This window comes from Ochotona princeps, chromosome 3, assembly GCF_030435755.1.
Source record: "Ochotona princeps isolate mOchPri1 chromosome 3, mOchPri1.hap1, whole genome shotgun sequence".
In the NCBI taxonomy this organism is placed as follows: domain Eukaryota; kingdom Metazoa; phylum Chordata; class Mammalia; order Lagomorpha; family Ochotonidae; genus Ochotona; species Ochotona princeps.
In genome coordinates, this window is record NC_080834.1 from 96,531,358 (window position 1) to 96,557,923 (window position 26,566).

General features: G+C 39.1%; 1 protein-coding gene and 1 pseudogene across 1 annotated transcript; both read left to right on the forward strand.

Moving 5' to 3' along the window:
* Positions 1-1,657: 1,657 nt before the first annotated feature.
* On the forward strand, positions 1,658-17,096 carry CLDN1 (claudin 1). The gene is made up of 4 exons (XM_058662117.1): positions 1,658-2,106; positions 11,963-12,127; positions 14,847-14,931; positions 16,567-17,096. Exons 1-4 carry the CDS (start codon positions 1,884-1,886, stop codon positions 16,727-16,729), a joined length of 636 nt encoding a protein of 211 aa, XP_058518100.1. The 5' UTR covers positions 1,658-1,883; the 3' UTR covers positions 16,730-17,096.
* Positions 17,097-19,670: 2,574 nt separating this feature from the next.
* The window catches only part of LOC101534434 (histone H3.3A-like), an 84,105-nt pseudogene continuing 77,209 nt past the window's right edge, over positions 19,671-26,566 (forward strand).

A 26,566-nucleotide genomic window follows, 5' to 3' on the forward strand; every position in this document is an offset into this window, starting at 1 on the left:
ACAGTTGTAATCATGTGAATCATATATAATGTATGTGATACATATAATATATAGCCTAGTCCTGTAGCCAGTTCAGATCATGGGAATAAAGTTGCCTGTGGTTGCTATTCACACTTCATTCATGCTTGCAGGCTCCCACAGAGTGACCATCTGAACCTGGGAAGTAAGCATGACAGGCCACCCAGATGCTGGAGCTACCACAAGGACACAGCGCACCCTCCTGAGTTTACTTCAAGCCTTTGTGAAGTCTCAAATGACGACAGAAGGATGGTACTCGCGTATGTTTATCTTGCTTGCTCTAACTCCAGCCTTTTCATTCTTGCCTGCGCTGTCCTCTATTGCTAGCCTCTAGCCCCCAGGCAGATACATCATTTAGCCTTAAATCTTCATACAGGGAATCTGCAGGCAGCCAAGCAGAGGTGAGGGCAGCAGGCAGAGGCTTTGTCGCTCCTCTGATTGCACTCCAAGCAATTTTACTATTCCTCCCTTTTCACTAAGTCCTAGTTCTGATAACATGCATGAGCACATCCTGTTTTCTTCTTTGTGTTTTTGCCTCCTAACAGCTTCCCTTTTTACTAAAACCATAGAAACGTCTACTCCCACCACACTTTCACCACACACCAGAAACAGTTGGGAAAACATTTCAATTGTTCCTAACCACAGCACCACTTCTAAGTAACTATGAAGAAGAAAGATTTTAGAATCTCATAAGCGAAACTAAAGGCTCAGCTAAACCAAAACATGATGGGGTGGTCTAGACAGTGACTGTGAAAGACAAGATAGAACCCAGATTTCCTCCATCCCAGCCCAGTCCTCATTGTGCTGCTAACGCACAAATCCTGAATAAGCGACATCAGACAATCCATCCATTAATTCATTGCCTTGAATGTGACTGGGACTCTGGCCAGGTCCCTCTGATAATGAACTGCTGCAGTAAGAAACACTTCCGTGGTGAAGAGATTGTGTGTGTGTATGTGTGTGTGTGTGTGTGTGTGTGTGTGTGTGTGTGTGTATTGAGTCACTTGCATTTTCAAAGGGACCATAACTGATGGTGGAATTCAGAGTACATTTCATGTAGCAGAAAGCAAAACGAGACAAGAACTGTGCTCACTACTAGTGGATGTATGATTTTATGGAAAGCACGTTTTGTCTTCGGGTCTTCGTTTCCATAGAAGACTCTCATCTTGAAGATGAAAGCGGCAGAGTAGGGCAGTGGAGAGGGCAAGAAGCTGAACAAACAAAAAGCAAATCTTTGTGTGGGTTAGAGGCACATAGAAATAACCTGTATAAGGTCTCTGGGCAGAGAAAAGGGAATTAAAAGGGAAACTAGAGCAAACAGAGAAACTGAAGCTCTAGAGAACACCACCTAAGTTGCATTTTTATTCTTCGCTGCATTTTGGGGGTAAGTGTAGAGTTAGTGAATGAACGGGCTGAGAAGCCTGCCAAGAGGGAGAGGATTATGAAAAGCAGAGGCTCAGACCCACCCTGGATGCCGCGACTCACCTGGTAAGACTTCAGGGGCGCCAGGGCCGGCTCAGACACCTGCGTGTCCTGGCGCGCCCGTGCGAGCCAGCCTGAAACCGCTAGGTGGCACTCGTGGCTTCGCCCGGGACAGGCCCGAGCCTCTTTAAATCGCGGCGCCCGGAGGTTCTTCAGTTTCAGTCCCTGACCCTAGGAGCAGCTGCAACTTCTCGCGTCGACCAGGACGTCGCTCTGGACTCCTAACCAAAGCCTCTCCAGTGGCGGCGCAGCAAGCAGAGCTCCATGCAATAACTTCCTCGGTTTGGCCCGGCCACCTCTGGGAGGTCCAAGTTAACACTTGTAAAGTCACCGCCGTCGACACCTGCCAGCCCAGAGCCAGTGCGGGCGCCTGTGAGCCAGTCATGGCCAACGCCGGTCTGCAGCTGTTGGGCTTCATCCTGGCCTTCCTGGGCTGGATCGGCTCCATTGTCAGCACCGCCTTGCCCCAGTGGAAGATTTACTCCTATGCTGGCGACAGTATCGTGACCGCCCAGGCCATTTACGAGGGACTATGGATGTCCTGTGTGTCGCAGAGCACCGGGCAAATCCAGTGCAAAGTCTTCGACTCCTTGCTGAATCTCAACAGTGAGTGAACCCCCTACCCTATATCCCCTCCCCAGTGTTCCCAACCCCCAGGTGTGGTCCATTCTGTTCTGTCAGTCTTCAGGTGATCGGTCAAGCTTTCTGATTCCGAGCTTTGTCATCAGAAGTCAAGAGGGTAAAGGGCCTGGCTTGGGTAAAGGGCCACCCAAAGCTTCAGTTTTGCCCCTGAAACCCTGGGCAAAGCATTTCTCCCCCTTCTGGTAGGGTTTTACCTAAAAGTCTCATGAGGGCGGGTAGAAATTAGGATATTGAACTTGACCCTATAATACTCTTTCGGATAGTGTATGGTTCTCTGTAACTGACGGTTGATTGGTAAAGTTCAGATATAAAAAGTGTAGTCACAGTAACTCCTCAAACTCTCCGAAGTTAACTAGATAATCCCAATATTTACATAGGAACTATTTAAAATAAATATTTACTATAGATCTTAAAAACAAAAATGTCCCCCCCCCCCCCCAAAGGAGGACCGGGAAGAGAGCAACAGTGAGACAGAGAGAGAATTTTCCATCTGTTGGGTCACTCAGCAGGGCTGGGCCAGGGAAACTCCATTCCGGTCTCCCCCATGAGTGGCAAAACCCAAATACTTGAATTCTCACCTGCTGTCTTACAGGGGACACCTTAGCAGGACCCTGAAAATGACAAGGGCGCCAAGACTGAAACCCAAGCACTCAGATATGGAATGCAGTATCTCAAATGGTCTCTCAAACACCCACCTGCTACTGTGACTTTTCATAATAATAGTCACATTCTCACATGGAATGTCCCTTCTCAATGTCTTCTTTCACATTTGTGGCTTCCTTTTCCATTTCTTTTCTTTCTTTCCTTTTTCTGGAGGATGGGAGTGGGACTTATGATAAAGTTAGTCCAGAGAGGCCCTTTCCAAGACTCCCTGAAGACATCTCTTGAAGTTTCCCCAGAAATTTAGCGTTGGAGCTTGGGCCCACAGAAGAGGCAGAAGTGTGCTTGCCAACAAGACAGTTGGTGAGGCATGGAAAAGCAGAACAAGAAGAGTTCTGCAGCCTCCCCAGTTAACACGAGGGGAAGTGTGACAGGATTTAAGGGAGATGACAGCCAAAAAGACTGGTGGTGAAGGCCCACATCAGCTGGGCAAGAGAGGCTGGGGAGAAAGATGGGGCAGGGACACTCCTGCATGGTCTCACCTGCTTTGCTGGTATTTCCGTGTGATAAATCTGCCATTTACTTGTCAAGTTGGAAAGAACAAAGTAGAAAGGAGTCTGTAGAAGGATGTTCAGCAGTAAGGTTTTGAGTATCTTGTCAGAAAAATTGTCCAATGCTCACTTACTACCAGGAAGAAAAGCTTCCAAAGCTTTTACCTAAATAAGCAGAACAGCGCACCACCCCCCTTGTGTACTCCGTGGGCGCAACACTGGCACCATTCATATCGACTGCGTTGATCTCTCCAGCTGCTGGCCAGGAATGATCATGGGTGCAGTACCTATGAAAAGCTGTGCAGTTATTAAATATGCTCCAAATCTGTTAAGGATTTTGCACATCTGTAGAGTTTGATTGGTCATGTGTAAGGTGGTTCTGAGCTCTGTCATCACAACTTCTCCAGGTTCCCATATCAGTAGTCCCACATACAAAAAGTAATGTAAATGTTTAGTCATTAGGGATCCTTGTTGACCTATAGAGATCTAATTATAACTTCTGAGTGACTACTTGGAAAATAATCATTAAATTTCCCCATGAGAAGATAAATACATTTGAGGAAAATGTGTCAGGAATTTTTAATGCCATGATAAAGAACTGGCACATGGGGAAGTTTTTAAGGACAGTTACAGGGGAGTCTCCTTGTCCATTTAGTTCTACAATCAAAATAGTTAATTTTCCACAACTATAAATAGGTTTCCTCTTTACTTCCTGAAGTGACCAAATGAGTTGATTGATCCATGCTGTAAAACCTGAGATCATTCTTGCACATGATAATGGGATAAACTGCTTTGTTTTCATTTATTCCTCATTAGCGTAGCTATTGCAATGTTGAAACAGAGGTGGTAAAAATCAATGAACACCACCCTAACACACAGATACTCACACACACACACAATTTTGAATAATTCCTCTCTGCTTTGCTTGTTGTGTTTTAACTCAGATGAGATGTTGCTTTTGGTTTTGGTGAAAGCCATAGTTTATCCAAGGGGAGACAGAGGTCTTTCTCTCAAAACTAATTCCCAAAAGAGGGAGTTTGACTCACAGGTTCTCCCTTGTAACCTGCCAGTGACTCACTGGATGTCTTTGGCTGGAGCTCAGAAACCTGTCTCTGTTTCTCCACCTGGGAAGTGGTGCTCACGCCTACCTGCTGTGGAGATCTAGGCAATGATTCATTGGCTGCTTTTGGTAGACTTCTGTGACATCTGGAGATGAAAAGGATTATCTGTTTGTATATAAGTAGTATGCCTCATAAAAGGTTCAGTTTCATAAAGTGCTTGTAGATGAAAGCCTGTCAATAGGTTTTCTGAAATTGGACCTCACTCTTTTTGCCCAGGGAGTCTTCTTAGCATCTGAGAGTCTAGAGGTGGAAATTTATGAAGGTTTTAGCAATAGACATATTAAAAGCCTTTTTTTTCCTTGCTGTAACTGATGCCAGTCGTAAGCATTGCAAGGCTTTTTGCAAGGTTTCTAAAGAGGTACAGCATCTGTATACCATATACAGTGAATATTGTGTATAGCACAAGAAATTAGATGCAGTACAACTCCTTTTAGGTAGTTCTTGCCAACAGTTTATGAAAAACATAACTAAGAAACTTTCTGAAAAATCAAACATCATACTGTGTATTTTGGTTTTTACAATTAGTGGGATGATCTCATTTTCATCCAAAATATGTGACATTTGTTAACATTGATGAGTCTCGCAGTTAAAATTTGTAATATATATATAGGTAAGTTTCATGTGCAATCTGCTTGGTTATTAACCTGTATATTTTACCTTGTGTTGATCCATTTCTCAAACTTTTGGGAAGCTAGTATCTACCTATTTGTGCTTTATTGCTTCATTGCTTCTGCTTACTTGACTTCCCAGCTAGAGCTATGTGAATACTGGGCTGCCCCTGGAGGCTGCATGGTGGGAGGTGTACAACCAATGAACAAGTAAGCATTTTGTAGGAATGCTGTGGGGAAAATCCAAGCACCAGACAAATGGGAGGTTAGGCTAGACTCTCTCTCAGTCTCATCTAACTCTCAGATTCTGTAATTTGTTTATAAGCTCCTCTGGCCTGTTTAACTTGCTCTGCATGAATCCACATGTGTGTAGGTGTGCTTAATGAGTATTGGTTGTCATGAGGTTTCCCAGCACTCTCACCATGATGTCAGGCTCAATCAGGGAGACAAAATCACTGAGTTGGACAGGCTTTGAAGAACAGGCAGAGAGGACGGTCACAGGACACCCACTCATGCTTCTCGAGACTGCATTATGCCTTCCCAGCCAAGGGTATTCAGGAGGCCATCGATGCTCAAAACTGCTACAAGAATCAACAAAGACTGCTGGAATGATCGTAGTTGAAACAAAAATCCAACTTTAAGCTCAGAAGTGCTCATTTGCTGCTCATCGTTTTGCACTAGCTGTCCTTGTACTTAATGGTGACCCACTTGATATCTCTTGGCTCAAACTACATGCACATATTCAAAATAAGACAAGATGAAATGATGAATGCTGAGAGTATCTCAAGGTTCATGAATCCATTAAACAGATTGGGAACAGGGCATGTGCTTGCTCATACGGTGAACACTAAGGTTACTCCCAAGGTCCTCACCAGTGTCAACATGCTTTATTACTAACGTAAGTGATAGAAAAGGGGGAAAAAGACAGTGACAAAGCAGATTTCTTGATTGGAGTGATAAATGTCATGGAAATAATACAGGCATACTTGCAGTCCTGTAGCATATTCTCTCTGAAATGCACATACACACTCACACACACATACCCCCCCACACACACACTCATTCACCAGATACCAACTTCTCCAGCAGATCTAAAAACTGGCCAAAGCTAATGTACACCAGACCAATTTGTCAGTGATTGTCTCCTGAGGTCACACTAGCTTGTATTCAACTAAAATGAAAATACTATCAATGGGGGCTGTTATGAAACTCTGATGTTGAGTGAAAGTGAGAGATCTAAGAAGTGGAAAATCCACAGATGTACAGTTCAGCAGCAGCCTGTGATGATCTCATTTAACTACAAGGAGAAGAGAGTGTTTGTGTTCTACTCATCCAGTGGTCATGTCATTTATTCACCTAACAGTTATGAAGAAACTGCTGGTATAAAGAGGGACTGTGTGAGGACAGAGTCTATTTTGTTGGTGCCATACAACACAAAGGATAGCAATACGGTGATGAAACTTGTAAATCACCGAAATAATGTAAGTTATTTACAGGAGGTTGTGTAGCTTGCGTAGAAAGCATTTCAAGATTTAGGCAAAAGGTTCCATGAGCTTGTCTGTGCTTGTCTTTCTTCACTTATGTTGATTAACGTAAGTAATGTTCAACTCATTTCTTGTCTTATAAGTACAGATCTTTGTAGGTAGTTTAAAATTATACTTTCAGGTTGAAAATGGTGAGAACACCTTAGGGGGTCTTTAATCTCAAGATTATCAGTTTAGCTGAGCATAATTAAAAGGTTGCCTTCTCTGTTTACTGCTGAATAATGAAGAGAAACAATAGTGTAGCTTTTGAATGTTTGCTAAACCAAATTCTCCACAGACAACTTTAGTCGATGATTATAATATTGCGGCGGTATCTGGAAATTTAAGAGGTCAAGATAGAATATTGTGCTCCTAGCTCCAAGCTCCAGAGTAGCTCAGCGTACTGCAAGCCAAATTTTTTGTTTCTCTGATTCAAAATATTGCATTTGATTGTTTTTATACATGTCTTTCAACTTCTTGTTGGTACCCCTTATCATTTCATGGAAGGGTTTGTGGTTTCATAAGGAGACCTAACTGGGTGGTAACATAGAAATATATCAAAGAAAGCAAAGTGTAAACACTGTTCCTCTCCACATCAGAGTTTTTAACTTTTAATAGCCCAATTTAATTGTGACTTCATGTAGCAAGATTATGGCCTCTCCAAGCAACCCGATTAAGTAAAAGAATTAAGTACCTTTCCTGCATACTTCAATGTCCAAACACCAAGACCAGTCTAATTTAAACTCATTGAGCATAAGTAGAATACCCATGTGGCTTGTCAGGTATTCTGCTTAGTGGCTTGGATGATAGCAGGAATAAATGTCTGGGTCAAGTCATCCAGGAGTTCCCGATCGTATGTTGTAGCTCCCTAATTTAAACGGCTTCTGAAAGAACTCATTTTAAAAGGATTCATCTTCCAGTTTCAAACTGCTCAGTTTGGATTTGATCTGCACATAAAACCCTGCTAGCTGGTAACACAATCGTTGCTTACTTTAGCTTGTAATGTATCATCCCCTGTGCTTATTCAGTGAATGTTCGTGCAGTTCTGAATCTAAGCTTTTTATGTATAGGTGTATGTTTATTATCTTTACATTTTCCTAGCACAACACTACAGTTAAAATTTATCAACCTGTCTCCTGTGAGGCAAGATGAGATGTTGTGTTGGGTTTCAGTCTAATATTGTTCAATACAAACAAATTTCTTAAGTCAATCATTGTCAGAACAGCAACGAAAAACATTGCTTGGTAAATTAACATTCTTATGTTACTGCTTTAGTCCATTGTTAACATGAAATATAATCCCCTTGTTCTTCATGGTTCATATGAATTTTAAAAATTAATCCAATTCTATCCATTATTTGATATATTATGTAAATCATGCAGGGTTATATTAGAAAAAGAAATACAGTGGAATTATTATAAAACAGAATATGTGGCCTTCAGCCTCAGACATTTTGTAAAATAAGTCACAAAATAGATATGACATGAACCAAATGTATTATTATTATTGAGAGTTAAAAGGAGAAGATATTGGAGTCTAAAAATGATGACATTAGTTTATTCTAGCTGGGGGCACATGAAGCCCTGGCAGGAACCTATGTACATGTGCTTGGCCTGGGAGCACAGTAATTTCCCAACAAGACTGACCGGTCCAGTGTATGCCCGGTGGCTCCTCACAAACGGTTCCCTGTGCGGAGTGCTCAGACAGGCTCGACTAATGGCCTACGGTTCTTACTTGAAGGACTGATCGGTGTGATTACTACATAAGCTAGTTCAAGTTTGTGGCCATGTACACAAAGAAAACCTTGGACAGAGATGAGAGGAAAGCATCAAAAGTCATTAATAAAGTGTTGGAGAACCGAGTGTTTATGAGAAAACAGAGATGACTGTGAGATGTAAGCGTCTCCATGTCTTAAGGGCTTTCCTAGGAAGAGCGTTTTTCTTTTCTTTTCTTTTTTTTTTTTTTGGAAGAGGGTTTTTCTAATTGCATATGAGTCCCTACAGTGAGTAAAAGTAACATTACCCCTTGCTTAAAAACTGTGTGACATCTGTTTACACTTACATTGAATCCCATCACTTAGCCTAGCTTCTATGATACATGCGTTCTGCCAACTTGCTAAATCTTGTTTCCATTCTCCTTTCTTATCGTCCTTCAGGGGAAAAACAATCTCTTCGAGTTTTCCCAGGATTTAAGGACTCTCTTAGGATGTCATACGTTCCATTTTCAAGTTAAGACAGTCTTGGGCAAAGTAGAACAGTAGTCACCATATCCTCCAGACACAGAATCATCTCTGTCACTTTCAGCTGCTCCTCTTCCAGCGTTCCTTAGCCCCAAACGCTCCCCTTATTTGAGTGCAACCTTAGGACTGAATCTGGACTGTGTTGTATATAGGAGCTTACTACATCATTTTAAAATTTCCTTCTAAGCCGTAATTGTCTTTGTAAAGACTATCAGTACATTAGAAGGAAGGACACACCTTAACCATGGAATCCTTGGTACTTTCCCCTTCATCCCAGAGTATGATTTGTGATTCCAAGAAAAATGTTTTGTAATAATCTTGAAAAACAACTTTGTTTCTTAATATACATGTAGTGCAAGGGACATGCGTTTTGATCCAGCAATTCACCACCCTTGAACTCCGAGATAAGTGTGTGAGATATGCATAGTACCTCAATTGATATGGAGAGTTAGAAATGAAAGAAGAGGTGGCAAGTTCCGTTTGTTTTACTCAAACAAAACCAAATGCAAACTATATCTCAAATACTGTAAAATTAACTTGGCTATTTCTCAGAAAGAGGTTGCTATGGTTTAACACATTGTATGGTTATAGAAAGAATAGACATCTTGAAAATGAAATTTTAATATTTTTAGAAATATTTAATTATAATTATTATGATTGTTAGTATATCTTCTAAGCCTTGAAAATATTAAGACTGATTAAGTTATTAACTCTGAATTAACTGTGAAAATCAAAACCTTACCAATCTCTCAGTCACTTTGGATGGAGTGACTGAGAGGGTGGTAAGTTCTAGTTCCTTGGTAAGTGTTACAATTATGTACATTGTACGTAACGGAAGTATGGCTTAACAGAAAAATATGTGGCTTCCCCAATACAAAATAGTTTGTTAAAATACAAATAATATAGAAATATATAAGCAAAGATGCTTTTACATATTAATGCTATTAATGTAATGAGTGATCTTTTAAATTTATTCTATTAGAAACTTAGAAAGTGAGAGTAAGAGAATCTTTTATTGTAAGTACTGTTTTTATTGATTTATTTTTTTCCTTTTATTTATTTTTTATGACACAGTAGCTCTCCTCCCCCCTGCCCCCAAACAATGATCTCCACTATATTATTACAGTAGTATTGTCCTTCAGCATCATACAAAACCATCATTCCGCTAATTTTCCATCCACTGGTTCACAGCCAAATGACTGTGACATCTGAAGCTAGACAGATGTGAAGACAAGAGACAGGAACTTCTTTCTGCTCTCCCATGTGGTTACACTGGTAAAAGCACTTGCACTATCTATTATTGTTTTCCCGGACACATTAACAGAGAGCTGGGTTGGAAATGGAGAAACAGGAATTCAAGCTGGTGCCGATATGGGATGGTAGCACCTCAGGTGGAGGATTTGCCCACAAAACTATACTGATGGCTCTCAGAGAGGTTTTATTTTTAATTAAAAAAAAAGAAATACTTTTTTTAAAAAAATATCTTACTTATTTTTATTGGAAAGGCAGATTTACACACAGAAGGAGAGACAGAGAGAAAGATCTTCTGTTCACTGGTTTACTCCACAAGTCGCCGCAACAGCCAGAGCTGAGCTGATCCGAAGCCAGGAGCCAAAAGCCTTTTTCAGGTCTCCCATGCAGAAGCATGATCCCAAGGTTCTGGGCCATCCTCCACTGCTTTCCCAGGCCACAGGCAGAGTGTTGGAGGGGAAGTGGAGCAGCAGAGACACAAACTGGAACCCATGTGGGATCCTGGCACATGCAAGGCGAGGCCTTTAGCCACTAGGCTATCATGCTGGACCCAAAAAGAAATGCTTCTATAATTGAATCAGAATCATTTAACTAGTACAGGTCAAGGTCATTTTTCAATGTCTGTGGCCATTTGCCACGATAGTGATGCCACAATTTAACTACTTAAGAAATATATTAATGTGGGCCCGGCGGCGTGGCCTAGCGGCTAAAGTCCTCGCCTTGAAAGCCCCGGGATCCCATATGGGCATCAGTTCTAATCCCGGCAGCTCCACTTCCCATCCAGCTCCCTGCTTGTGGCCTGGGAAAGCAGTTGAGGACGGCCCAATGCATTGGGACACTGCACCCATGTGGGAGACCCGGAGGAGGTTCCAGGTTCCTGGCATCGGATCGGCGCGCACCGGCCCGTTGCGGCTCATTTGGGGAGTGAATCATCGGACGGAAGATCTTCCTCTCTGTCTCTCCTCCTCTGTGTATATCTGGCTGTAATAAAATGAATAAATCTTAAAAAAAAGAAATATATTAATGTAATGTCTCAAAAAGTGACCCTTCGTGTTTGATCATGAATTTGAATACCAACAACAATAACAGGAAATGTAAGAATCAGTGGAATTCTGAGAAACGTTGCTTTTATTGTTGTGTGATGTTTTCAACACAGAAATTTAAATAGTTTTAAACATTAGTTGTATTGTGAGTATGAATGAAACATACTACTACTTTGTTCCAATGTAATTTTCAGAGTATGGCTTTCCTTTTTCCTTCTGCCAGTGACTCATGATACAAATGTTGCTCATGCAGTCATCACTATCTATGAAAAATTAAGTTGTCCTCCCTATTTATCCTATTTTCTGAGGCTTGATGATTAGCAGGAATGACTGGTACCAAGGCCGTATTGTGAATCATCTTCATTATAAACGGTTAATAGCCAGACTAATGTGTATGTTTGTTATTTCAGAATTTAAATATCCACTGGTCAGGATTAAGTTCATATTTCTTCAGTTAAACCTATTCGACCTTGTTCCTAATTACCTTCTCAGTTGACTTTTAATTTAATGTTGGAAACACTAAATGTTATAGTTGGAGACTTTCATTCTTTACCCAACCCAGGTGTTTGCTTTTCTTAAGAAGATCTTGTGTTGGTTGCCGACAGAAAGATCACTAGGATTGGGGCCCCTTGAGTACTAGAAACAGAGTTAGATTTTTCCTTATTTTTATTTCCTGATATAAGACTTGTAGAGGAATTTGCGCTGGCATTAACATGAGAATTTAACCCGTGAAAGTTAATGGACTGAGAATGCTTATTACTTTGGCAAAGAAAAAGATTCCATTTTCTTTCTTCTATTACAAAATGAAGAGTGATTGATCCTCAACCGCTCTTCTGTTATTGGTATAAAAATGTTTTGACATGTTCTAAAATATTTTTTACCAGGCACTTTGCAAGCAACCCGTGCCTTGATGGTGATTGGCATCCTGTTGGGACTGATAGCAATCCTTGTGGCCACTGTTGGAATGAAGTTTATGAAGTGCATGGAAGATGATGAAGTGCAGAAAATGAGGATGGCTGTCATTGGGGGTGTCATATTTCTTATTTCAGGTAAGACAGGCCCACCTCCCGTTTCACCTTATCGAGCTGCCTGTGGTGTGGTTTTAAATTAAATTTTCATTTAGCTTACACAATTTTGAATTCCTTGCAGTTGAATTTATTTCAATCCTTTTGAAATTTAAATTCCAGTCAACTTTTTTGGGGCTCAAGGCAGAAATCCATGAAAACTGAGATCTGAGCTGGTAGCAGCAAGATTTGTTTGTTGAAGTTTCAAGAGCGCAGTGGTTTGTTAAAATCACCCTCACCAGATGGAGATGCTTACTGATTAACAAACAGTTACTATGAGAAGAAGATGGGGCATAAGAAGAGAAAAAATGAGAACTTCTAAATTATACAGGTCCATAAGTGATATATGGGACTGAAATTGTTGAAGAAAATTAGTGCAGTATTCCAGAGCGACAGAACCAAATTCAGAATAAATAGGGTGTGCCAATGGAGCACTGAAGAAATGGCTAGTAGGGGTGGGGTGGGGGGAGATAGAATATTTATATGGGAGGAAGTCAGGATTAATGAGCTGGAAAACAATGCTGAAATATACTGAGAAAACAATAAGGTTGTATTTCTCATAGAAAATAAATGTGTATTTGTTGCTTTATTTCAAAGTTGATTAGATCTATTATGTGTCCTTTGAGAAAATAAGGAGCAGACATGAACAATACGATTTCAAAAGTCTATAATATGCCATATTTCAAATATTAGAAAATGTGAGGTGATCTCAGAATATTAGTGGAAATGAAATTGTATACATATTTACCATCAACATTTGAATATCCTCATAAATATCTATATGGTACATAGAATATAAGCTTAATAATAGATTACTCCTCTATTATTAAGAGTTATATACATAATATATATTAGATTTAATATACAAATAGTCTATTGATTTGAAAATGATATCAATTTACTACTAGGAAAAAGCTACAATTATACTTTCTATGTATTTATATATTATTTTAAGAGATGAATTGTGGATTCACTTACTGTAAGATTATACAAGGATCTAACCATGGAAGTCAATGTAGGAAGACTGGCTTTGGTAGAGATATGGTTAAACTGGTCAGTCATTCAACTTATCCAAACATGAATTAGCTTCTATCTGAAAATCATGAATAACATTTTTCCTACAGTATGATTTTGCATGGAAGGCTATGAATAGAACTACTGCATTGAAACCTTTGCCTTTTTGTAGCTCTAATAAACGGTTGTGTCACTTCGACACCAGTCTCAGGAATTTCTTGGGAATAGGAGTCACAGATTTGGAATCACTCATGTGGTCTATTTCAGTAACCCAAAGCACTATTTTTTATCATATACAGGCAATTACACTGGATCACTTTTTTGGAGAAAAGAGGGATTAGTAGAAAAGCATTAAACCTGTGTGCATTGTTGAGTTCTTGGAAATACCATAAAATGAATTGTTTCATATTTCAGTTTCTGCTTTAAAATGACAAAACCGTATACATTTACTGTGTCCAGCATGTTGTGAACTATACACAAAGAGAGAGAGGATAAAAAAGTAGAACTAGCTGTGCATTATCTCAGATATTCTTTCTGTGATGAAAACACTGTATTAATTCACTTGGATAATTTAGGAATAAATTAACTGTTGTTGCCTTACTGAGTAATATATATCATTAATTTATTTCCCCAAATGTGAAATTGTGTATGCTTTGACTAGTGTCTTGTTTAGATGAGTATAACTTGGGAATTATATATTTCTCACAAATTATGGAATGAATTATTTGTTAAGTGACTTCTCTTTTTATATGGCATGTAAGATATTGGGAATTGAAACTATTGCATAAATTGATGTGATATGGCATCTTTAGCAAATCTCAAAACAATATCTGTGCCAGAGATTGGCTTTTACATGGGACAATGGGAATGCTTGTGTTTTGTTTCAATCTGACACAAATTCTGTCCTCCCTACCAGCTATTTGCATTTGATTTTGAACAGGTAGGAGATAAAAGGATTTTCATCTTGCTTTTTGCAAGCAACTATATGATAATAAGCAAAATGATTTTATCAGAAGTATTTTATCAAATTAATATGTAACTGCATGTTGAAAAAGGTTTGGAATGGTCCTGGCGCAATGACCCAATTGGCTAATCCTCTCCCTCGAAGTATCGGGAATTGCATATGGGTTCTGGTCTATGTCCTGGCTGCTCCACTTCCTGTATAACTCTATTCTTGTGGCAACAGAGATAGCCTAAAGCCTTGGCACTCTGCACCTGCAGGGGAGACCTGGAAATGGCTTCTGGCTCCTGGCTTTGGATCTGCTCAGCTCTGACCATTCCAACCACTAGGAGAGTGAACTGGAGGATGGAAGATCTTTCTATCTCTCCTTCTGTCTACAAATCTTCGTATCCAATAGAAATAAATCTTTGAAAAAAGAAAAAGATCTGGAACAGCATAGACCTGCTGAATTCTTTTTCCCAGAAAACACTGTTTGCTCCAGTGATCTTCAACTATAAATGAGTCAGGTGTTGTGACTAGAAGAAATAAGGCTTAACTTCACCTTAGTGTTATGGGATGTCTTAAAAATACTTATGATAAATCATATCTGAATTTCTGATGTCCTTTGTGCGAAAATAAAAATGATAGCACTATTTATATTGTCTTCTTACAAGCATGATTAGGTTTAATTAGCAATATACTTATAATCTGTGTTCTATGGTCATTAATTGTCTTGTTTTGAATCTGTAGGTCTGGCTACTTTGGTTGCCACAGCGTGGTATGGCCATAGAATTGTTCAACAGTTCTATGACCCTATGACCCCTGTCAATTCCAGGTAATGTTATTCAAGCATCAAAGTTCAGGCTCTGAGAAAATACCCTTTTTATGTTCTGCACATTGCTGCAGATTTATTTAAATGAATTTGATGTCAACTTTGCAATTTACTTAAATGACTTGTGACTCGTGTTCAAAATGAACTCAATAATTACTTTAACAATCTTTATTGACAACATGTCCTTCAAAGTTCAATAGCTACAGGCTTTATACTTACCCATTCTCTGCTGAAAAATCATTTGTGTTTTTTTCAAATATGAGTAAAGATATTTTTATATTGAAATTCCATTTTAAATGTATTCTGCCATTTATTGCATTTGTAACTAATGAAGTTAATAACTAATTGAAGAAAACAGTGTCCAACCACAGGAATTTATTAATAATGTTTTATTTCTACATATATAGCTGATTTCTACATATATAGCATTGAAGTGCCTTTTAAGTATGTTAAGAAAATATTTTAACATTTTATATTACACTACAACTAGAAAATTGGCTTTACAAAGGTCATCTTTCTAAACATAACGAGTTATGCAAGTTAGAGATCTGATTCTTGGTTCTCAAGTAACTACACTCTGGTCAGTGACAAAGCTCTTCATCTCACCATCTTCACATCTTTAAGACCTAATAACTATATTCAGAGTCAATCTGTGAGATTTAATTATTGTTTGTATGTGTTAGGGTGAATAAATGAAACATCTCTCAGTGTTTAGAGAGATAAGGTGTGCTTCTTTTCATACACCTACATGTGGAACACATACTGCAATGATTGTGTTGGAGCTTATCCCATAAGATTTATGATGTAGTGACAGAAGCTGCTGGAGGTCAATAGGCTAAAATTTTACCAGACCAATAATTGCAGTAATGCACATGAAAGCAGTTTATAAATTGCTAGGCACTGTGACCTTGCCATTTGCATGATCTCAAATGATGGTCAAAACAGTCAGGTAGGTGGAGTTATCCTGCCTAAATGGAATAAAATGGAGGCTCAAAGGCAAAGTTGCTATCACCATTTTGCAGCAGCAGCTGAAAGTTGCCATTGGAATTTAAGCCAGGATATTATAACCTCCAAATCCAGCTCGTTTTAACTCTCTGCTCACAATCAATAAATGATTCAGCATCCCAAGAGTCTAATTTAATGCATCTGCATGCATCGATTTAACCCAGGATTGCCGATGAGCTGCTTAGAAGCAATTCTTACAAAACCATAGCTTTTATATTTTAGTTAATGCAGGTGTCTGGGATCACTTGTTAAGTCTCTGATAGCTTCTATCATGCTCTAGCAGTTTCATGGTATGGTATGACTGCTTTTGATTGATTACATAACTTGTCAGTCCTGAGCCTGGGAACTATTGTCCAAAATCCACTTCTGATAGCAGCATGTTTTACATGTCTTCTATACATGCAGAAGTCTGCAAATATTTTTGTACTGTCCTGATGTTGCCTGATGTGATTTTACAAATTGTCAATACTTGCAAGTAAACATTCTTGTGGTTGGAATGTGTTCACAAAATTTAAAGCAATTTGCAAAGAGTTTATTTTCAGTGGAACAAATATAATGAGTTAGATATTGATGCTAGAAAAATTGGCAGTAATTTATTGACTAACAACACATCGTCTTTTTTGTTTGTTTTAGGTATGAATTTGGTCAGGCTCTTTTCACTGGCTGGGCTGCTGCTTCTCTCTGCCTTCTGGGAGGTGCCCTACTTTGCTGCTCTTGTCCACGAAAAACCACCTCTTACCCAACACCACGGCCTTATCCGAAACCCACCCCTTCTAGTGGGAAAGACTACGTGTGATAGAAGCAAAAGGAGATCAGTTTGTTGGAACAAACAAAATGGACATTGAAACACCATTCACTGATTTTAAGTTCTTAGACTTTTGACTACTAAAATCTGAACTGTGGTGTTTCAAAAGATATTTTTAAGATTATCCATTATTAGAAATGTTTTAATCATATTTTATCTTTTTTCTACAGTACAAGAAGGATATTCTTCCCTTTGTGTTACTGCTTGTCACTGAGTTACCAAGTTAAATGAGGAATACTCTTCAAATATATAGATATGTATATATACATGTTTTCTAAAAAAAACAAAAAAGTGACAGTAAAATGCTGTTATTATGTTGGCACCAGCATATTAAAAATATATAAAGAAAAATACTTTTAATTCCATGCTGATTAAATAAGAATGTTGTTGCTGTACTTTCCTATATACATATATAAGTCAAATAGGATTTACTCTTCTTCATCAGCTTTTAGTGTACTTACAATAAGACCTTCCCTCCTTTGCCAAGTATGACCCTTTGAGTTCTTAATGTGTGCCCTTTCAAATACTTATTTTATTCTTTATCACTGTCTTGCAATACTTCTTCATCAAGCCCTTATTTGCATTTTATTGTGCCAATCTCTAACTCATGAATCTGACCATATATTTTATGTTAGTGCCTAAAGCCAGTAAGAATATCTTTTATAATAGCAGGTTATGGAAAAATGTTTCTGCATAACAAAGATAGCACATTCCTGCTGCCCTTCCCACACAAACTCTGTACTCTGATCCATAGTACACTTGCCTACTTTGGAAATATTTGACCCTTTGGATAGCTTTGTGCTACTCACCCAGGTGTTGTAACAATTTTATTGATTAAATTTTTAGCTGTTTGCTCATGGTTATATATCCCCCACACTGTACTGTTCTTTGTCCCTTCTTGACAGTCGTGTTTTCCATAAGTAATTATTATACAGTTCAACACTTCTCAGAGAGGTGTGGTCTGTTTATCCGAACCAAGTGCTAGAATTTCTGTAGTGATAATTTGATGACAGATATTCTCTCTGTAGTTATGAACAAGTCATATGATCTTTCTATTTTCCCATCTGTCAAATTGAGATAATAATACTTAACCACCTGATAGAGGTAATGTGTTAATTAGTGGGTATTTTTTTCATTCCTTGAACATGAAATATGCCTAAGAAGTGTTTTTATTTGGTCAATTGGCTATTTAGAAGTCACTAAGCAAAATCAAATGCACACCTTCACATCATTCAGCATTTTTCCTTTTCCAAGTCAGTTTTCTTTCTTTCCTCTGTACCAGATGTATTGTTGGTGCTCTATTCAATTTTAACCGCTCCTTTTAATTTTCCAGTCTGTTTTTGTATGGAATTACACTTATGCAAGATGATGCAATGGAAAAGGTGTTAGCTTGCATGTCTGGAGATTTGGATTTGAATCTCAGTGCTATCAATTGTTGTCTGAGTTTGGGCAAGACATTTGCCTGCCCTAGATTTATTGCTTCATCTGTAAAAAGGAATTTGTAATTATTGACCTGCCTAACTCACAGCATTGTGGTAGGGTCCCTGTGAAATAGTATCCATGTAAATTTGGTTTTACAAGGTGAAAAGTGCTATGCTAGGGGGAAAAAAAGGAAGGAATTGAAGTACATTGTTGTGAAGTTATTTTACAAATGTCTGAAGAGAGAAATGTTTGTAAATGGGTTTCTTGTCTTAACCAGTCTTCGAAGTTGGGAAGCTTTAAAGTGAACTCAGGTCACTAAAAATGAAAAGAATTCTAAGAAAGTTCTGGTATCTTCAGTTAGTATGACCTAATGCTTTCTGTAGTAAAGTAGATACAGTGGAGAAGCAAAAACCTGACAGTTGACAAAGCCAACATTATTTGAGTGTTTTGTAAGATAACTTGTAAGGGAACATAATATGCTATCTATTAATTAGTGCCTTTGGAGTTTAGAATATTTGCAGATACTACTGCTAGTTGGTTGGTTAAGAAATGATATTTTATGATGAAAGCATATGGGAAAGATATCTAAAGGACTATTTCTCATGAAGACTCAGACCTAGCAAATTCAAATATAGTTTCCAAACTTGAAAAACTATGCTTCTAGGAGTTAAAAGAGTCTTTACTACATGTGTAGATTATAATGAATGTGAGTGTAAATACATGTGGATAAACATTGCTAAAATCTACAGAGAACTCTAAAGTCCAAAATGACACAACAGAATTGTTACACCAGAATTCATCTAAGTTTGACACTTTTTCTATTCTGCTCCCATACCTGGAAACAGAACAATAGATATTTGGGGGGTTTGTATTTGTATAAAACTGTACTCTTTTTTCAATAAATTGCTTTTTTTTAATTAAAAATGTAAAAACACATCGACTTAATTCTAATTATCTATATCACAATTGCAAAGTTTTGAAGAGGATGAGGCTTGGGATAGGAAACTGTATGTTCCAGTGAAAGAAGTAAGATTCCCTTGGGCCATCCACAAAATACTCGAATGACACCACCCACCAATGTCCCATTTCAAACAGTTCCTTACTTATCAGGTTGGTGATTAAAGAGTATGCCAGAAGATGCTGCTCAACTTTTCTCATCCGTGAAAACCAAATGTGTAGCAATGAGTGATTTAATAATAAGATATGAAGATATTTTGTCAGCTTAAAGTGCTGTGCAAGTTACAGTTGTCATAGTCCTTACAAATTTGGGAAAATGAAAGACAGTACACTAAAAATTCGTTGTTTTTGCTGTGACGATTTTATAAAAACTACCTCTGAGGAAAGCAAGCGATGACACTTGTTCCTTCATTATCTTAATGTGGCAATAACTGATAATACCTGAAATGTGACCACTCCCTTGGTAGCCTTCAGGTTAATGGCACTTGGCTTGTAAAGAATCGTGGCTCTATTGTCCAACCTGAGGTAACAGCGTGAGGATGAGTTAGACACAATGATCACTGCCAGCCAGTTTGTTGTGAATATTCTTCGTAAGTAGATACATCAGAATCCCCACTTTGTTTCTACACAAATTAAATGTATTTGGGTGAGGCCAGTTGCATAAAATATAAGAGCAAATAAAATTCCTCAGTACTCCTGACAAGAACTGAAAGGTACGGCTGGTGTTACCGCTCAGCAGAAAAATGTGTTGCCTGAAACAACAGTGTCCCATCTCAGAGCCCTAGCCCAAGACCCCACTGCTCTGCTTCTAACCCAGCTCCCTGCTAGTGCATCTGGGAAGAACACTGATGGTCCAAAGTTTTGTTCCTCTGTTGTCCATATGGGAGACCCAGACGGAGCTCCTGGCTCCTGCTGTTGGTTTGGTCCAGCTGTGGTCATTATGGTTATTTGAGGAATGAACAAATAGATGAAACACTTTTTCTGATACATGAATACATACTTTTAAAAGAAGAATTGACAGAAAAGTTGGATTGTAAATCATATCAAGTAGATATCCTTCTTTGTGGAAGTTTGCCTCACTTAAACTATGTGTGCCCAAGTCCAGGAAAACTCCACTTAACTCCCCAAGTAATCACATTTACTAATCCTGGCTGATCTAATTGAGCACTTGTCCTTTTTTGTTTGTGAATCAGATGTAATATATCTGTATTCCCTTTGTCTTCACACTGCACATGTCCTATTTAACCACAAACTGTCCTAATATTTCTTGTTCATGTAGTTAATACAATGGAAAGTTAATAGACATCTTTACAGGTTCTAGGATGATACGCAGACAGCAACATCTTGTAGAGTCTTAAAAAAATCAACCGGACTAACTCAATGTTAAACCTCTCCAAATCTTTTTTAAACTAATAATATTATTTTCCCCTAAACAGTTTTGTAAGTATGGGAATTCCACCTTCTCTCTCTCCTGCCTTGTTGTTCCCGCCCATCATTTTCTCCTCCATAAAATCACAGTAGCATATTGCAGCTCAGTAAGAGTTACAAGTTTAACTTTTTGCTATTTAAAGGTATCATGATATGGTAGGTACAGGAAAAGGTAGAAAATCTAGTGTCCTACCGTAAAGGTGTATTTAAATGATTCCTTGACCCCCTATACACACAAAACAGTACCATGGTAAATAATAAATATGCTTGAATAATTAAAAAAACTAAAATAAAAAGTATTTCCACCCAGGGAAAAAATAAGTAAATGTTTTCTCTCCATGACAAAAAAAATTTCCTTGTGAGTCGTGGTTTTATTAAGCGCTAGAGATAAATACTGTAAAGTGTCTTTACCTCCCAGGAGCAAAATTGCTTAGTACCAGAACTAGTATATAAGTAGTAGACTATGTAACTAGCATATAACTAGTCTCTGTTGTATAGTTCATTTATAAGATATGTTTATGTTTATTTACATGCGTCTTTATTTTATATTTTTCATAAAGACTGTCTTTTATCAGACAGAATGTGTTTTTCTGTTTGGATGGGCTTACTTCACTCAGCATAACGGATTGCAACAATTTTGTTGCAAATGGTAAGTTTTCATTATTTTATGGAGAGTGTTCTGTGCAGTAGATGCACCACAACTGCTTTATCCATTTATCTATTGACAGGCATCTGGTTGTTTCGATGTTTTCACTGCTGTGAATTGTGCTGCTGTAAATACAGGGTTGCAGCTGGCTCTCTCTCTCCTGCAGATTTCACTTCCCTGTGGATAGATCCCCTGTGGGAAGTTAGCTGGGGCATACCACAAATCAATTTTCAATCGTCTTAGCACTCTTTGTACTGTCTTCCATAGTGGCTGTACTAGTTTACAATCCCACACAATCGTGTAGTAGAGTAACTTTTTCCTCACACCCTTGCTAACAGTTGTTTCTGTGGATTTCTGTATGTAGGCTGTTCCCAGTGGAGTTAGGTGGAACCTCAATGTAGTTTACACTTGCATTTCCTTAATAGCTGGAGAACCTGAAAATTTTTTTCCTGTGTCTGTTAGCCATTTGAAGTTGTTCTTTCGAAAATGCCTGCCAATTCATTTTTTCTATTTCTTTTCTTTTTACTGACTTACATTTTTATTTATTTTTTTAAATTTCATTTTATTTTATGACACAGTTTCATAGGCTCTGGGATTCCCCCAACCCCTCCCATGCTCTCCTCCCATGTTGGATTCCTCTACCTTATTGCAGTATTGAAGTTCAAATCCAATCATGATTCTTTCATTGCAAGCATGCACCATGCATAGAATCCAGCCTCTTACTGTCCAGATAAATTAAACAGTTTCTTGGAAAGACCATCCCTGGTCTGAAAGCAGAGCTAGCAGAATATCAGTCCCTCCAATGAAAAGTCACAACATAACATCAACAACAATTTACAACATTATGGAGTTAATTGACATGGTATGGTATTGAGTGACCAACATGTTAGAAAATGCAAGTTCTTAACCACATCCTGTGACATTTCAATTTTAGTTTATACTCAACTGGTTGCTATACACCTTAAACTGCTTATAGGGTGCTATTCAGCTGTCTCTTGTCTATTTTCATTTTTGTATTTAGCAGTTTATAGTGTTGAAGCATGATCTTAACTGAACTTGGTGAATTTTAGGAGAGTCCAAACTGGCTTATAACTCTAACAAGTCATATGTCAACCGTTGAGGCGCCGAACAGTTTTAGGAGGGATGTGCAGAGAAATCTTCAATACCTTAGTGAGGAGTAACTAATCTTTGTGTCCTACCTAGTCAGGTATATGGGAGTCCCCACCGACCATTTCCTGTCTGGTTCTAAGCTTTTCTTGTTCTCTATCTAATCCAATGTTTTTTGTGTTTGGGGGGTGGGGGGCTCCGGAGCAATCCTGATGGTCATTGAAAGAGATGGCGGGAATCCCAAGTTGGAACAAAGTAAAGACCAGAGAAAGCTCCCCTCCCAAGTTCCGAAGGAAGTTTACTGTTCTGTTTCTGAGGTCTGCTCAGGGCTCCCAGCTATTGTTCCAATGACATTAGATCCTATGAGGAAGGATCTGGGCTTCTTTCTTCCCATGTGGGAGATCCGATAGGGAATGGATGACTTCAGGGTTCTCGGCCTACGAGGGCACTCCAATTCCCTGTGGTCTCCTTGGTAGTTGGGATATAGTCCTTAGTGCCCGTACTGATTGTCCTTAGTGAGGATCTGGGAGTCTCCAGGGTTGGGATACAGCCTTTTCCTGTCTGCCTGCTCCACTCTGGGATCCCCCCTTGCTCTGTGCATAGGGCCTCCTGTTAAGAGGTTGTCAGGATCACTCTTGATTCCCCCTGTATGTCTTTATAGTTTTGCTAATGTCTAATGCTGATTCGAGTCTGTTATCTATAAGTTACCTGTTATATTCTTGATAGGTTATACTTAACGTCTTCCTCACACATTTTAAAGTGGTGGAAATCTTTTTCTTTTTTTTTTAAAGATTTATTTATTTTTATTGCAAAGTCAGATATAGAGACAGGAAGAAAGAGAGGAAGATCTTCCATGCAATGGTTTACTCCCCAAGTGACCACAACGGCCAGAGCTGAGCCAATTCGAAGCCAGAAGCAAGGAGCTTGCTCCGTTATTCCAAGAGGGTACAGGGTCCCAAGGCTTTGGGCCATCCTTGATTACTTTTGCAGGTCACAAGCAGGGAGCGTGATGGAAAGTGGGGCTGCCAGGATTAGAACCAGAACCCATATGGGATCCTGGTGCGTTCAAGGCGAGGTCTTCAGTCTCTAGGCCACTGTGCCGCACTTTGATTTTTTCATTTCTTAACAGGAGTGTTTGTTTTACTGTTGTGGAGTTTAGGAAGTTCTTTGTAGGTTATTAGTCTCCTATCTGTTGTGCAGTGTGTGAAGATTTTCTCACAATCTGTTGGTTGCCTCTTTGCTTTGTTGACTGATTCTCTGACTGTAGATAATATTAATCTGATGCAGTTGTAGCTGTCCAATTTGTCTATTTTGGCTTATACTGCTTATGCTTTTGGTGTCATTTCTAAGAAAGCTTTGCCTAGGCCTGTGTCTCATAGAATGTTTACTGTGCTTTCCTCTAACAATCTGATGGCATCTGGGCATAAATTCAGATCATTGACAGGTGTTTTATAATGCAGTAATTGAAATATATAAATTGTGGCCATTGATTCACCATGCTTGAAGCACAAGTGGAAAGGTAACCATAGTGGAAAAGAGGTAAATGCAAGAATTTAACTTGCAGACTAGGAATCAGAACATATGCTTCACTGTATGAAAAGAACAGAACAACTTTTTCTGAGAATCAGTGTAAAGATTAAGTGTATATAGACCCTGTTTCCTGCTACACGGACTTCAATTACTGAAAAAAGAATAAGCTCATTAATTAAATGATTCAAATATAAAGAGGCTCTCCACTCAGAAAGACAGTAAACAATAACAAATCAGTCTCATGATAAATAAACAATAATAATTGAAATAATAACTGAATTCATGTGGGAAGACAGAAGATAACATTAAAAGGCATAATGATGGGTTTGATTCAAACTAAAAGGAAATTTTTCTGGTCCACGGCCATGCCACCCTGGTCTCGGAAGCTAAGCAGGGTTGGGCTGGTTAGTACTCGGATGGGAGAAAATCTGTCTGAAAGTCTGGAGACTCTTCTTAGTATTGTTATTATCACTATTGCTTGTCTGAGCAAGTTTAAACAAAACTCTATGGCATCTGGGTATGAAACCTTCACCCCAGAACTTCAAGAAGCACTTTTGTGAGAAATGACTCCAGCATCAGCCCCAAAGGCCTCCGCCATTGGACTCTGCACCGTTTTAGATATCTGCTTGCCCCTTCTCACTACTGGCAAATTTTGCATCTTTCTTGTTGCCCATCCATCCAAGGTGGCCCCTCCTCCCAACCTTACCCACCTATCAATCCCCTGTGGCTCTGACAATCCCATGCACCAGTTGCTCCCAGCCGCCCTCCCATCACTTCCACTTCCTTGTTTCTCCTCCTGCGCATGCTGTGCTTCTGCACCCGACTCTCCATCCTGCATCTTGCCCCGCCCCCGCCCTAGCAGCCCCCTCCAGCCACCATGGCAGATGTTTTCCTTCTCTCTCTCTTCTCTTTCCCTTGTTCTATCTCCAATCCCATTTTTACCGTGCTGAACAAAGAACCTCCTTAGCACCACACTGCATCTGCTATTTTGGCTTTCATGGAACAAACATGCTGAAAAGAGGAATTAGCTACGGGAAATTAGCTGCGTGTAAGAGCCTAATGTGTGTAAAAACTAACATTTTTCCATTCCATGTTAAAATCTTTCGAAACAAATGATAGAGCAATTGAAGAGCGAATCTCATTGAGTCGGTGCTGTGGCATATGTAGGTAATTTAGCAACTGCATAGGATATCAGTATTCAATACTGGGATGTTAATTCCTCCACACCTCAGATTTAGTTTTCTCATAATCCACTTGGGAGGCACAGGATAATAGCCAAGATTCTTGCATTCATTTCTGTTACTCACATCGAAGCCTGGAATGAGATTCCTGACTTCTGGCTTCAGCCTGGCCTGGTTCTGGTTGGTGCAGGCACTTGAGAAGTGAGGCAGCAAACGGAAGCTTTCTTTTACTCTCTGTCTCTTTTCTGTTATCCAGCCTTTCAAATAAAGAAATCTTTTTTCAATGTGTATTTTTCAGATCAAACTCTGACGCTTTCACTCAACATGCGTAGTCTGTTAAGTACTAGACATCAGGAACTTAGGGAAACCATAGAAACTCTAGCTAAGAGAAGGCCTAAGAACTTCTAGTCTATCAGTCTTTCAACAATAAGAACAGAACATCCCTCCTATTTGCTCATTCAGAATCCCTGGAACATCCACAATAAATCAAAGCAGACATTCATTGTCTAGTAAAGTGAGCTTTTCTTTCATTTAATTGTAATTCTGTCTCCTCCAGGGTCTTCTCTTGTCTGATTTAGACAGTCTCCTTTCCATTTCTAGTGGTCAGCTTCAATATATGTTTCTGGAGCCAGAGAGAATACACGTTTTCCTTTTATCATGAAAATCTTTGCAGCAGGGTGAAGACAAGGCTTCTCAATACCCAATCCAGCCAGATTTTCTTTCTGTTCAGAGAAAATTATGCTAACCCTCATTGTGTCCCACTGGTGTTTTTCAGGTCATGTGTCAATCTGCCAATTTGTCTTCAACTCAAGTGATAGAAGAATACGCAAATTTGGGATTGTTGTGATCATAAACAAAAAGCATATTATTTGTTTAAAGTAAAAGTTAAATAGTTTTGGACCTGGTGCATTAGCCTAGCAGCTCAAGTCCTCACCTGGCATGCACCAGGATCCCATTTGAGTGTCAATTCTAATCCCGGTAGCTCCACTTCCCTTCCAGCTCCCTGCTTGTGGCCTGGGAAGGTAGTCGAGGGCAGCCCAAAGCCTTGGGACCCTGCACCTGAGTGGGAGACCTGGAAGAGGCTCTGGGTGCCTGGCTTCAGATCAGCTCGGCTCTGGCCATTGCAGCCATTTATGTAGTAAATCAGTGGGTGGAAGATCTTCCTCTAAGATCTTCCTCTCTGTCCTCTCTGTAAATCTTTAAATCTTTAAAAAAAGTTAGATGGTTTTGTATACTAAGAGTGAATTTTAACTTGGTATCAATTAGACTAGGTTAAAATGGAATAGGCAAGATTGGGAATATGAGAGAAGATTGACCCTTGGATTACGTAGTTTGTAAATTTCACACTGCCTATTCCAGTGCAAGACTGCTAATATAAATGAAGATTTAGCCTTTGATTACCTAGATTTCATACTGTTTTTACTAGTGCAAAAGTACTTTACACGTTCCTTGAAAATGGAATTAAAATGTAAGTTTATTTTTGCAGCAAAAATTCAGCTTCTGTGCAGATGTGATTCTTCAGTTCATTAGAAATGTATATTATGAAACAGTTGTACA